A 12,703-nucleotide genomic window follows, 5' to 3' on the forward strand; every position below is an offset into this window, starting at 1 on the left:
TAAAAATGAATTATAGTTTTATAAACTGGGTTTAATCTTATAATTTTTCATTTCAATATTCGCTGAAAGCTGTCTATAATACGAAGTGATAAATAACTATACAGGTTGTGGTGTACACTGGACAGAGTCCTGTGCTAGGATCCTGTCAAAACTAAATAATAATAATAATATTTACAGGTTGTGGTGTACACTGGACAGAGCCCTGTGCTAGGATCCTGTCAAAACTAAATAATAATAATATTTACAGGTTGTGGTGTACACTGGACAGAGCCCTGTGCTAGGATCCTGTCAAAACTAAATAATAATAATATTTACAGGTTGTGGTGTACACTGGACAGAGCCCTGTGCTAGGATCCTGTCAAAACTAAATAATAATAATAATATTTACGTTGTGGTGTACACTTGTCAGAGCTCTGTGCTAGGATCCTGTCAAAACTAAATAATAATAATAATAATATTTACAGGTTGTGGTGTACACTGGACAGAGCCCTGTGCTAGGATCCTTTCAAAACTAAATAATAATAATAATATTTACAGGTTGTGGTGTACACTGGACAGAGCCCTGTGCTAGGATCCTGTCAAAACTAAATAATAATAATAATACTTACAGGTTGTGGTGTACACTTGTACTATATATATGTACATTATAAATCTTATTGTTTTAGATGACCAGAGGCAAACCCATGAGAAGCAAAGTAAGCCTAAATAAATTGTTTCATTCCTGAGCATACCCCCCCAAAAAATTTTCCCAATTACTGAAAGTCTTGTACTTTCAGATAACACAAAATGGCAGAATCTTAAAGCTCAGGATTGGAACAGTTTTTTTTTCACATCTTTTTCCTACACTTTTGTATCTATTTAAGAACACAATGAGTAGATAGTTGTGAAGCTACCTTACAAGGGCTTTAAGACAGTCGGTTGAATTATCTGATTATTGAGGTGAGACATTATCAGGAAATATTTATCCCTGACAACACTGGACAGAGCCCTGTGCTAGGATCCTGTCAAAACTAAATAATAATAATAATAATAATATTTACAGGTTGTGGTGTACACTGGACAGAGCCCTGTGCTAGGATCCTGTCAAAACTAAATAATAATAATAATAATATTTACAGGTTGTGGTGTACACTGGACAGAGCCCTGTGCTAGGATCCTGTCAAAACAAAAGTGGATACAAATATCACAATGCACCGAAGATAAGGTAATAAATAAACAATAAAAATACTAAATTGGAGATTCAAATATACTTTTTTTCTTGATCAATGCCATGTTAACACATATTTAGCAGGTGTCTAAATGTATAAGACAATGGCTTATAAATTGATGAACATCTCCAATGATGATACACAAAATTCACTGAAGTCCCCAAAGTTGTTAAGCCAACCAATAAGAAAACGTTATTATATTATTTTTGGGACTAGTTTAACAAATAGCCCTTTGCCCCCTGTCTCTCTCTGCATGGAATTTCATTTTAAACATAATGCTCAATTTATATATAAAAGTTTATATAAAAAATATGAAGTTAAGACTGAGATCATTGTACTTAGATGCAAAACTCTTTAGACGTCCTTCAACTACTCATTTTTTATGGAATAAAGTAATTTTTTTTACTTTCCTTATAATTCATCCAAACACAGGTTTAAGGTATAGTCAACAAGTGAAATAAATCTAAAATAATATTTGTTTTGGGGGGTGGGGGCAAATGGAGAGGTCGTCAATTTTACGATGTGTTGCCCCCCAAAACCAGCTGAAAACCACGTATAGGTTTCGTGATTTTTTTCCCGAATTAATTTCGTTATTGGTATGAACTGATTCAAACAGATAGCAAACAATTTTTAAGACTACACGGTACAATGTTTGTCCCACTGTCTGATTTTAGAGGTTCGCTGTTATGAATTTAGTTATCCTTGTTTAGGTGTACCTGCAGTGCATCCAGGCGCCACTGTGCTGCGACCCCGACACTCTAGAAATCCGCGAGGCCGGCGGCAAGTTTTTGCGCTACTGGACCGGCGCCCAAGAAATTCTGGCGCTCACAGATGCTGAAATACTGGTGAACGGCGGCGGGGAGAATACCGGTGACGGCGGCGGCGGATGCACCAAGAAAGGCGTGATCGCCAGCGGAGTTGTTATTACCCAGTGTGGCGAGGTGATAAGGATGGAGTATGACAGGATAAAAAATTCTATTATAATCAAAAAATAAAAGAGTAAACGGTACTTAAAGCAGAAATACAGGGATTTGACACTGGATGATAAATTGAGGCATATGATAGTTATCTAGTGCATTGAATTATAGACAGCTTTCCGCAGATATTAAATTAAAAAACAATAATATTTAAACGGTTTTCGTTAGCACGTCGATGGGACGGATTAACAAAACTAGTATTGATTTCTTAACTTTTATTTTATTATTCTTGGAAAATTGTCTGTAATGAAATAATATACATGATTTTTCAGTATATCAGATTTCGGTTTTAATCCAGCGGATATTTATCGGTTTCAGAGCCATACTTGAAAAGTATTTCCCAGAATTTCTGCTTTAAAGCAAAACATTCCAACAAAGGTTGTAACTTTTCTGAGATATCATTTCATTTTAATTTTATCATTTAAAGTGTTTTCTATAAAGAAATGTTTCCCCCACTTTGTGTGTAAAAACATTTAAATGTGCATGTAACCAGAGAGAGAGTGGACAATGGGTTGTTTATTATTCAAGTCCCCAAAGTGTTAAAATAACGTTTTCTTATTCGTTGGCTTAACTTATAAAGAGTGTCCAAACTTTTTAACCACTTTTTGTAATCTACTGAAGGGATAATTTGCGTATCATCATTGGGGATGTGCATTAATTTATAGGCCATTGTCTATCCCTTTGAATCTCTGGGTATTTGCATATGAGAATGTTTACAGATTTATTTACAAATTTCATTTTACATTAATTTTCCAAGCTATCTTTGTGTTATGACCGTACACGAACCTGTTATTATTAATCAACATTTCTAGTAATTTACAGCAGAGCTCGGCAGCCGCGAATAAGCCTCAAATTTAAACCCGCTTGTTGGCAAAATAAATCCCAAAAGATGGTTTGTCGGTCTAGGAACAGGTTTAGAGTAGACACACAGCTTTATTGCAAAGTAATAGATATGGCGATTCCACTGAGACTTAAACGCGGCTGACGTGCAGCTGCTGAGCCCTAAATTTTACAGCATTAAATCCAAATAATACCCATAACACATTATACAAGTTTAACTAATATTTGTTGTACCTTATATATCACGTATCTAAATATCAAAACACCCGTTGCATTTAATTTTATGAGCTTTTGTATGACGAGGGACAATCTATGGAATGGAGGATTTGTTGAAAAAATATTTGAACAAATTGGGATAGGGGATTAGGTAGGTATTCGAAAACTAATGGATTGATTTGGATATAATCTAACTTTGGACCATCGAATTATGCCGCCAATATTTTGAGGAGAATAGCTCCAAACTATTCTTTTTTTATTTACTAAGTATATTTGCGATAACTTTTATTTAATAGATTCTTCCAATTTTAAACATTTACAAAACAGCCTACTTAATTGCATCAAGATCCATGACAGATCTATATAGGAAATTAATGTCTATATATGAGCTCAAATTTTCCAAGCGATAAATGTTAAAAACTCATAGTGCTCCAATAATCCGTAATACATTGACCAGAACGATAAGACCCATTATTTTACTGTATTAAGAATAAATTCATTTTTTTATTTCATGTTGCTATTTAAATTATATTGAAGTATTAAATTTCAATCCATAAAACAGAAAATTTAAATTTATAATATAGTAAATAAAAGAAAACTTAGTTTTAAAATAATTTGATACTAGCGATACGTGCGTAATGTGGTCAGATATTAAACTAAAATTTAACAATTAACTAAACATTTTAACCCTTTCAGGACGATAATTTGAAATAAAAAATATTAAGATCCTAAAAAAGTTTAAAGAAAGAAATAGTCAGGGAGAAGATAATGAAAGAATAGGGTAAATAGTCAGAATTTAGATAACCAAAAGAAAGTAAATAAAACATTGAATAAACCTAGCCAATAGCGAGATAATTATATCGAGCCCATTTCTAGTTATACAATATCATCTGCTTCTAATCCTGTCATAAAACAGGGACTGGACCAACTACAAATTGCATTTTTTTTGTTTAGAATTGAACCTTCTGAAAAGCGGCTGAAAAATGTTATAAAAAACTTGTTGGGGTGATGAACTTAGATTCCGTTTAGCCCCCGTTTTATTGTATTTTGAAAATCAACTTTTACATAGAAAGTCCTTTTTCAATCAAATTTGTGTTTTTTACTTCTCAATTTAAGTAACGAAGCTAATCTAGAATCAATAATATACGTCTGACCGTAAATAACTTATGATACAAGATAGAAACTACAACCTCTAGGTACGATTTGTTTAGCTGCTTATAGCAATATTTTATGTCGATTTTTGATGTACTTAATATTACTCCTATTTTTATGTATAATTTTCATTGTTTCGCTACTTATGGTCACAATTTTTCTTGTTTTTAAGAGAATGCAATATGTTTATTATTGTAAAAATGCAATTTTTAAAAAGTGTTCTTTCGCCAACTGCTTGCCTTTATTTTGCTCAAAAAAATCTCTAGTTTGTTGCAATAATAGTTATTTATCGCATCGTATTATAAACAGCTTTCCGCGGCTATCAAAATTTAAAATTATAAGATTAAAACCAGTTTTGTTAGCTCCGATGGCTCTGGCTAACAAAGCTGGGGTTAAATTAAATTTTTATTTTAATATATGTTGAAAATTGTCTGTAATACGATGCTGTATATTATTTTTTAGTTTGGCTGAGAACCGGTTCTAATCCACCGGATATAAATCGGTTTCGAAACCATACTGGAAATTTTAATCTTTGTTTTGATCAAGTCAGAAACATAAAGGAAGGTCTATTGGCATCTTTAGGGAATATTATTTTTTAAATACTAATTCTACGCGCATTTTCACTTGCTGTGCACTTACATAATTCTATTTGATATAGGCAATACTTTGAAAAGTTAGGCTGTACAGTCAGCAGTTTGGCAGCTATCAGCCTTAAAAGCTGTCTTAATAGACCTTACTTAGTGGCTACTACTCTTGATCCTATTGTTAATTTTGTTCAAAAGATCTCAAAACTTCATGAATTCTTAAAAATATGGTTGTGTTCAATAATATATAACTCCTATAAATTCATCCTTACAATCTGAATCAAAAAATCTTATAAATGTGAAAAAATGTTGTAAAATTTTTACATGTGCCAAAGCTTTAAGGCTGTGTCTTTCTTTACTACCAAAGAAATGCTTTTTGTGTTTAGATCTTTCTTTAAAATAAAGTTAGTTTGACTACATTACATATCTTTTATTTTAATTGTATAGTAGATCATAAGACAAAAGTCATACTAATTTAAGAATAGTTATTTCTCGCATCGTATTATAAACGGCTTTCCGCGGATATAGAAAGTACAATTATGAGATTAAAACTAGTTTTTTTTAGCCCCTAGGTGCCGAAGGCACGGGCTAAAAAAGCTGGTTTTAATCTTATGATTGTACATTTTTATATTCGTAGAAAGGTGGATATAATACGATGCTAGACATAGTTTTTTCGTATGGATACGAGAAAGAAATTTAAAATGCTTAATCCTTGCTTATATCCAAAGATGTTAATGAAAGTTCAAATTAATTTATAAAAGATAAACAAACAAAGCTTATAATCATCCTTGCAGCTTTAATCCTATTGTAAGAGTTACATAAATCAAAATATGACAAAATATAAGAGGCCTTTATGACAATACCAAAATTAAGATATCTGTTTAAAAATCATCACTTTCATATTCAACCATTTCTATGTCTCAATTTGTGATGAAATTAACTTATTCTAGTCATTAGTTGTGCTTTATACCTGCTAATCATCATATAAATCCTTTAATGACTGTTTTTTTATAAAAAAAAACATTGACCTATCACTTTAAATAGTTCTATAAGAATATATTTTGATTTATTTGCAAGTTTTTGTTTATTTTAACTTAGCAAGTTTGCTAACTAAAAAATTTCAGACAAAAAGAAAATGTAGGTTATTCATCGTAATGCAAAGAGTTCATATTATTTATTAACATACAAAGAGCTTAACAAAAGGAAGATGTCTGGTTTTGGGAATTTGGATAATATCAACACAAATTCACTGAAATCTATCTTGGAAAGACTAAAGGTATGTTTCTTATCTTTACTACAAATTAGTATCTGTCTGTCTAAAGCTTAAGATCTTGCTAACCGCTGAACCTTTTAGGTCAGCTTCTGAGGGAATAAACCTAATGGTCCTGTGGTGTTTTTAAGCTATTTTCCAGAGGTGTGGAAATAATTAAAAAAATAACCAAAACCACTTTAAATTCAGGTAAGGGAACTCCCCCACCTGTAGGTGTAAAGCCCCGAGAGACTTATTATTTTTATTATTATTAAAGGAGGGTGGTAGTAGCACTGCATCAGATAGTGCACTTAGTAAACTAAGAGGAAGCTCCCAGAATAGCAGAGGCTACCAGGTACTTATATATATACTTGGATAAAAAACAGTTCTTATTTTTACTTTTTTTACCATAAGTTATATAAGCAGTGCATTCAGGGAGGGAGAAGACAGTGGACTGGTACCCAAACACGATCTTTCATTCGTTGGCGTAAAAACTTTGGGCACCTTTATTATATCAATATTTTATTATTCAATATTTTTAGTCGATTTAACAAAAGTTAAACATAAACATAGCTTATTCACTATTTTAACTGCTGGAAAATACCTAAAATCACTTGATCTCATTCGTGCATAGTCCCCTTTTACCATTATGTTAAGCGATTTATGTACCAACTAGTGTTAATAAAATATTTAGGTAGAAAGTAAATTATTTTACGTTTTTTAACAGGATCAAGGAGGCTCAAATGATTCGCGGAATTCCCAGCGAGATGGACCCGCAAGCAGGTATTAATATTATATGTTTCTATTTTTAATATCCAAACCCTTGGTTTGTTTGTCTGTTTAGCTTTCATCAAACATAAAACAATCCAATTAGTCTATCTGTCTATCTATCTAACTAATTGTTATGTTACAGGACTAGTGTTGGGCCAGTCCCTGCTCCGTCCTCCTCTGGACCCGTACCTGTACCTCCCCCTCCATCCATCACTGGTTTTGCCGGAAAAATACAGGTAAAGTTTTTTTGTGTATATGTTATAGGTAATTGGAATTAGAACCGGTTCTTATCCATATTAAAAAGTCATGTATGGCATTGTATTACAGCCAATTTTTTTTTAAATATTAAAATAGAAATAACGAAATTATTACCTACCCCTCGGGGCTAATAAAACTGGTTTTAATCCTTTATTTTTTTATTTTGATAACTGCATAAAACTTTCTAGACTTTAATATTTACAGAAATCTTTATTTTTTGACACTTTTTTACCTGTTCAGAAAACTTATATAGTTAGACTTGTGTATTATATTTTAGGCTCCTAAGTCTACAACATACACGGAAAGACGAGCTCCAGTGATAACCAGAGCCGATGTTGACGTAGCCCACCCACCACCACCTGTCAAACAACCAGCCATAGCTGCACAAGCGGCACCAACAAAACCAGCTGCTTCAGCCAGACCAACAGAGGTAAATTCAGGGATTTAAAGTGATAAGACAAGAGCAAATAAATCTATGTACATCATCACTGATGATGATACACAAACATACCCCTTGTGTAGATTGTAATTATTGGTTCAACTATTGAACCAACTATAAGCTTTCCAAATACTGTTTATAAAAAAAGTTTTCTTTTACCGAAATTCGATCTCAATTTTCTTTTATATATATTTGTATTTGTGTTTAGTTGGAAGGCCAATTATTATTCTCTTTACATGGCTAAATATTCATGGCACTTTGATGGTTTAATAAACAAGTTTTTTTTAAAGATATTGCCATAAAAGATCAGCGAATTCTTATGTTTTTAACTATACCTATTCAAATCATTTAAAAGAATTTCAACTTCTAAATATATTTATTTCTATGTTTAGTTGGAAGGTCAAGAAGGTATACTAGAGGTTTATGATGGAAACCTGAAATCTGGAGTTGTTTCATTCCTGCATGATAGTTTTTCTTACTATGCATTCTTCCATGAAAGTGTAAGTTTATATTTAAGAAGCGCGTGTGTGTGTGTAGCCATAGTTTCTTAGTGTTTGGACCTAAGTAGTCATGGAGTAGGACGAGACACTTTTGTATGCTAGCACAAGGGCCAGCTTAAGGTCCGCGTTTAAGTACTAGTACTTGACCCGCTGTCTCAAGGGACCTACTCTTTATTACCTCACCGTTCCAAATTGACGTAATGAATGACGCTCTCCATAGAGGAGCTTGGGATAAGGGTTGCACTGATATTATGTAGTACGTGACTATTAAGCATCCAAACTGCCCAATTATCACCCTTCTTAAACAACCAAGGGTAAGTTGTGTGGTGGATAAATTGCGACTAAGAAATTCGAGTTACCACATGGGGACTTGAACTCGAACTCTCACCAACCACCCTAACTCAGTGTGTTACCACTGAGCTACGAGAAGCGTAGCTACTCTATATTACCATTTTGTCCGTCCTTTCTTGTAACTACAGGAAAAACTGATTTTTTTTGGATGAAATACCACCGAGAATATTATAAAAAATGTTATTATAAAGTAATATTACAAAAGGTGCAATATTTATAAGGGGGGGGGGGGGGGGGCGAAAGTGACACTTTTTGAAACCAAAACTAAAAGTCAAAGGAACTCAACTAAAAAAAGAGTTACAGGTCTGAGATTTTGCATGGCAGTTGCTTTTTAGGGGTACAATATGGAACTGTGAAGAAACGGCGGTGCAACCGCCGAAAACCGCCGAGAAAAGGCAAAAAAATTTCGGCGGGAAACGACGGTTTTCGGCGGTTGCGCCGCCGTTTCTTCACAGTTCCATATTGTACCCCTATAAAGCAACTGCCATGCAAAGTCTCAGACCTGTAACTCTTTTTTTAGTTGAGTTCCTTTGTTGACTTTTAGTTTTGGTTTCAAAAAGTGTCACTTTCGCCCACCCCCCCCCCCCCCCCCTTTTATAATTGTTAATTGTTGCCTAGTGCTTATATTTTCACTACACCAAAAAACGTTCAAAAGAATTTATTAATATAAATTTGATTCTTGATAGAAGCAGATCATAAATTCTAAAGGGAATTTAACATAATTAGTTATTAAGTTATCAAGTTTTAGGAGCAAATGAAAAAATATCCAATTTTTGTTTTGTTAGGTTTTTGTATCAACTAGGATGGAAGAAGTCCAATATCAACTTAATCCTGGGGACAAACTAAAGGTAACCAAAGTTTTATAAGCACGTTATTTTATTTGCAAGTTTAAATACTTTGGGTACTGAATATTGATTTGCTAGTTTCAATAAGGGGGAGGGTTTTAATGCAACCATCTCGTAATCAATGATTAAATGGCACTTAGAATTTGAATTTTGATCTGAAATTTTTCATGAGTAATCCTTGGTAGGTCTATTTTCCCTAAATTGAACAAAAAGTTTGAAAAGAAACGGCTGGCGGCTCATCCGTTTAGCCGTTTTTTTGCTATTTTTAGGGCAAATCTGTGATAAATTACGTAAGAATCAACTTTTTAAAACATATGTTTGGTTTAATTCATGTTTAATGATAGCAATAACCATTTTTTAAATTTCTAGCACCAACAGCTACCGACTAGAACCGTTTTTAAGCGACAAAAAGTACTAAGTTGAGATAGGTTTCGTGACTAATTTGCTTTTAAGATATCCAAAAAATGGCAAAACGGCTGAGCCGCCAGCCGTTAGCTGTTACTTTTCCAACTTTTTGTTCGATTTAGGGAAAATAGACCTACCAAGGATTATTCATGCAAATTTTCCGATCAAAATTCGAATTTTAAGTGCCATTTATACATTGATTACGAGATGGTTGCATTAACCCCCCCCCCCCCCCACTCCTTTAATCTACAAAAAGGGATAACTTTGATTATCATCAGTGTCTTATTTCTGAAGATCCCTTGGTTATACAGATTCAAGCAAATAAGCTCAGAATATTATTTTAGTTTCATGGAGTCCTTGAGAAGCCTGAACACAAGATTGGTTACTGTGCCAGCATTATTTGGCCGCTCAAATCTCCTGTTAGAATCAGCTTTATGAAGTAAGATTCATATAGATTATCTTTAGTAAAAACAAGGATGACAATATCTTTAAAAGTAAAGCTGTAAAATTTAACGGAAACAAATATACATTAACACTTGAAGAGTGTCAAAACAGAATATAACTAAGAAGAATGTAAATTTATAACAAAGTACAAAATTGTATGTACAGTGTATACAAACTTTAAAAATTTCATAAATGCAGAATTCTTCTTAAGGACACATTCACATTTTTAGTTGATTTTAGAGAGTTTTTTTGGGGGGAAATTTACATAAAAACATTCATTATCTTATCCGTTAAGATTCTTTATTTATTTATTAACTGTCTTGTTATATTTTTTCAGGCCACAAGAGGATGATATACAAAATTACAACAATTTGTTGGATGACATGTTTTCACTGTTAGTCAGTAAGACCAGACTAAGGCCTCAATCATCCCAATCCCAGCACCAGGCTACCCCTGTTCCTCCTCCTGCTCCCAGCATGGATAGGGGTCATTCCAGCAGGATTGATGCAGTGGGTCAATCTTATACAAACCCAGAAAGAAGGCCTGCTTCTGCTGCTGACAGAAGAGATTTTACTGATGAAAGGGGTTATCAGAGAAATGAATTTGATAAAAGTAATTCTTTACTCAAAGATGATTTGGATGATTTTACCAAGAGACATAATCTAAGCGATGATTTTGAGAGCAGGGGGTCTGCATTTGGCAGAAATCCTTCAGGAGATGAGTTTGCAAGTAGAGATTCTTCTTTTGCAAGAAATCAATCTGGCAGGGATTATTTAGATGAAAGACGCCCTGAGTTTGGAAGGAATCCTCCTTTAAGAGATAATTTTGATAGTAGGGAATCAACCTTTGGAAGAAATCCTTCCCAAAGAGATGATTTTGATGAAAGGGAGCCAGCCTTTGGGAGAAACCCTCCCCAAAGAGATGATTTTGGTGACAGAGGGCCTGCTTTTGGAAGAAATATTCCCTCAAGAGATGATTTTGATGGAAGGGAACCAGCTTTTGGTAGAAAACCTCCCTCAAAAGATGACTTGGATGATAGAGGCCCTGCTTTTGGAAGAATTGCTCCTCCAAGAGATGGTTTTGACGAAAGAGGCCCATCTTTTGGTAGAATTGCTTCTCCAAGAGATGTTTTTGACGAAAGGGAACCAGCTTTTGGTAGAAAACCTCCTCAAAGAGAAGATTTGTATGAAAGAGGTCCTTCTTTTGGAAGAATCGCTCCCCCAAGAGATGATTTAGAAGATAGAGGCCCATCTTTTGGAAGAATTGCTCCCCCAAGAGATGATTTTGATGGAAGGGAACCAGCCTTTGGTAGAAAACCTCCCTCAAGAAATGACTTGGAAGATAGAGGTACATCTTTTGGAAGAATAGCTCCCCCAAGAGACGATTTAGAAGATAGAGGCCCATCTTTTGGAAGAATCGCTCCCCCAAGAGATGATTTTGATGGAAGGGAACCATCCTTTGGAAGAAATCCTCCTCAAAGAGATGATTTGGATGATAGAGCTCCTTCTTTTGAAAGAAGAGCTCCGCCAAGAGATGATTTTGATGGACAGGAACTAACCTTTGGAAGAAATCGTCCCTTAAGAGATGATTTGGATGGTAGAAAACCTCCTTCAATAGATGACATGGAAGATATAGGTCCTGCTTTTAGAGATGAGTTTGGACCCATGGATAAATATGGTAGAAGGATTAAAGAAATGAGTGATATGGACCAAAGAACAGTCTCATTTCGAAGAGATAGATTTGACGACAAGTCAATGGGTAATGTCGATGAGCAATCCAGGTATGGTGAAGGATCATATGCCAGGAGCTATGGCAATGATAGAAGTTCTGCAGAGTTAGGAAGTAGACAGCCACAGGATATTGATTTTAGAAGTCTGAAAGGTCAACAAGGCAATAGTTCAGAGCAGGGCAAAGGGGATGATCTAAAATCCACTCTGTTAGGATTGCTGGATAAACTTCACAGTGAAGAATCTGTATCTTCAAGAAGTACAGATGGGAGAAAACAAATGGATCATGATGAACAAAGACACAAAGATGACCGTATAAAAGCATCAAGAAGTAAAGATGGTGAAAGCAGCTCAAAGAAAGGCTTATCTGATGATAATCTCCAAAAACTGCTTGGCCTTTTGCAATCAGCTACGACTGAAGGGAGAAAAGATGATATTGCTAAAGTTTTAGGTGCTCTTATGGGTGATAAAAAGAGTACTGAAGATAAAGATTTTAGACCCACCAGAGAGGAAGTTATGAGCATTAAAAAGGAAAAGATTGAAGGCTCAAGACTACCTGCAGCCTACCAAGACAGGAGCAGATCTAGATCAGGTATGACTTCAAAGTTTTCAATAAAGGGGTCATGCATTTTTTCCCGCGAATTTTCCATAAAGTTGTGTTTAACTGTTTAGTCAAATGCAATTATTAAGTCAAACTGTTCCTAATTTGACCAAATGTATATATAAAATGGTCACAA

At 34.2% G+C, this 12,703-nt stretch overlaps 2 protein-coding genes across 9 annotated transcripts in view; both read left to right on the plus strand.

The window, feature by feature from the left end:
* Positions 1–6,113, plus strand: part of LOC145304636 (uncharacterized) — a 71,709-nt gene extending 65,596 nt beyond the window's left edge. Inside the window, exons 15-17 of one of the 6 annotated variants that reach the window (XR_013874148.1) lie at positions 1,119–1,204; positions 1,919–5,381; positions 5,739–6,113. Coding sequence is in view for 3 of the 6 variants with exons in the window: in XM_080146566.1 (XP_080002692.1) it covers positions 1,119–1,204; positions 1,919–2,203 (371 nt within the window). In the remaining 3 variants the exon portion in view is untranslated. Of the gene's footprint in view, positions 1–1,118; positions 1,205–1,918 lie in introns of all 6 variants that reach the window. The other 5 variants (XR_013874146.1, XR_013874147.1, XM_080146566.1 and 2 more) reach the window with 5 other exon arrangements.
* The window catches only part of LOC145304630 (uncharacterized), a 41,968-nt gene continuing 35,364 nt past the window's right edge, over positions 6,100–12,703 (plus strand). For all 3 annotated transcript variants that reach the window (XM_080146556.1, XM_080146555.1, XM_080146557.1), the window contains exons 1-9: positions 6,100–6,253; positions 6,504–6,581; positions 6,954–7,009; positions 7,140–7,233; positions 7,533–7,685; positions 8,087–8,194; positions 9,331–9,393; positions 10,140–10,234; positions 10,577–12,558. In XM_080146556.1, coding sequence (XP_080002682.1) covers positions 6,185–6,253; positions 6,504–6,581; positions 6,954–7,009; positions 7,140–7,233; positions 7,533–7,685; positions 8,087–8,194; positions 9,331–9,393; positions 10,140–10,234; positions 10,577–12,558 — 2,698 coding nt within the window. In that variant the 5' untranslated portion in view covers positions 6,100–6,184. The remainder of the gene's footprint in view (positions 6,254–6,503; positions 6,582–6,953; positions 7,010–7,139; positions 7,234–7,532; positions 7,686–8,086; positions 8,195–9,330; positions 9,394–10,139; positions 10,235–10,576; positions 12,559–12,703) is intronic.

The sequence above is a fragment of the Acartia tonsa genome, chromosome 13 (assembly GCF_053477335.1).
Source record: "Acartia tonsa isolate MP-2025a chromosome 13, ASM5347733v1, whole genome shotgun sequence".
Classification (NCBI taxonomy): Eukaryota; Metazoa; Arthropoda; class Copepoda; order Calanoida; family Acartiidae; genus Acartia; species Acartia tonsa.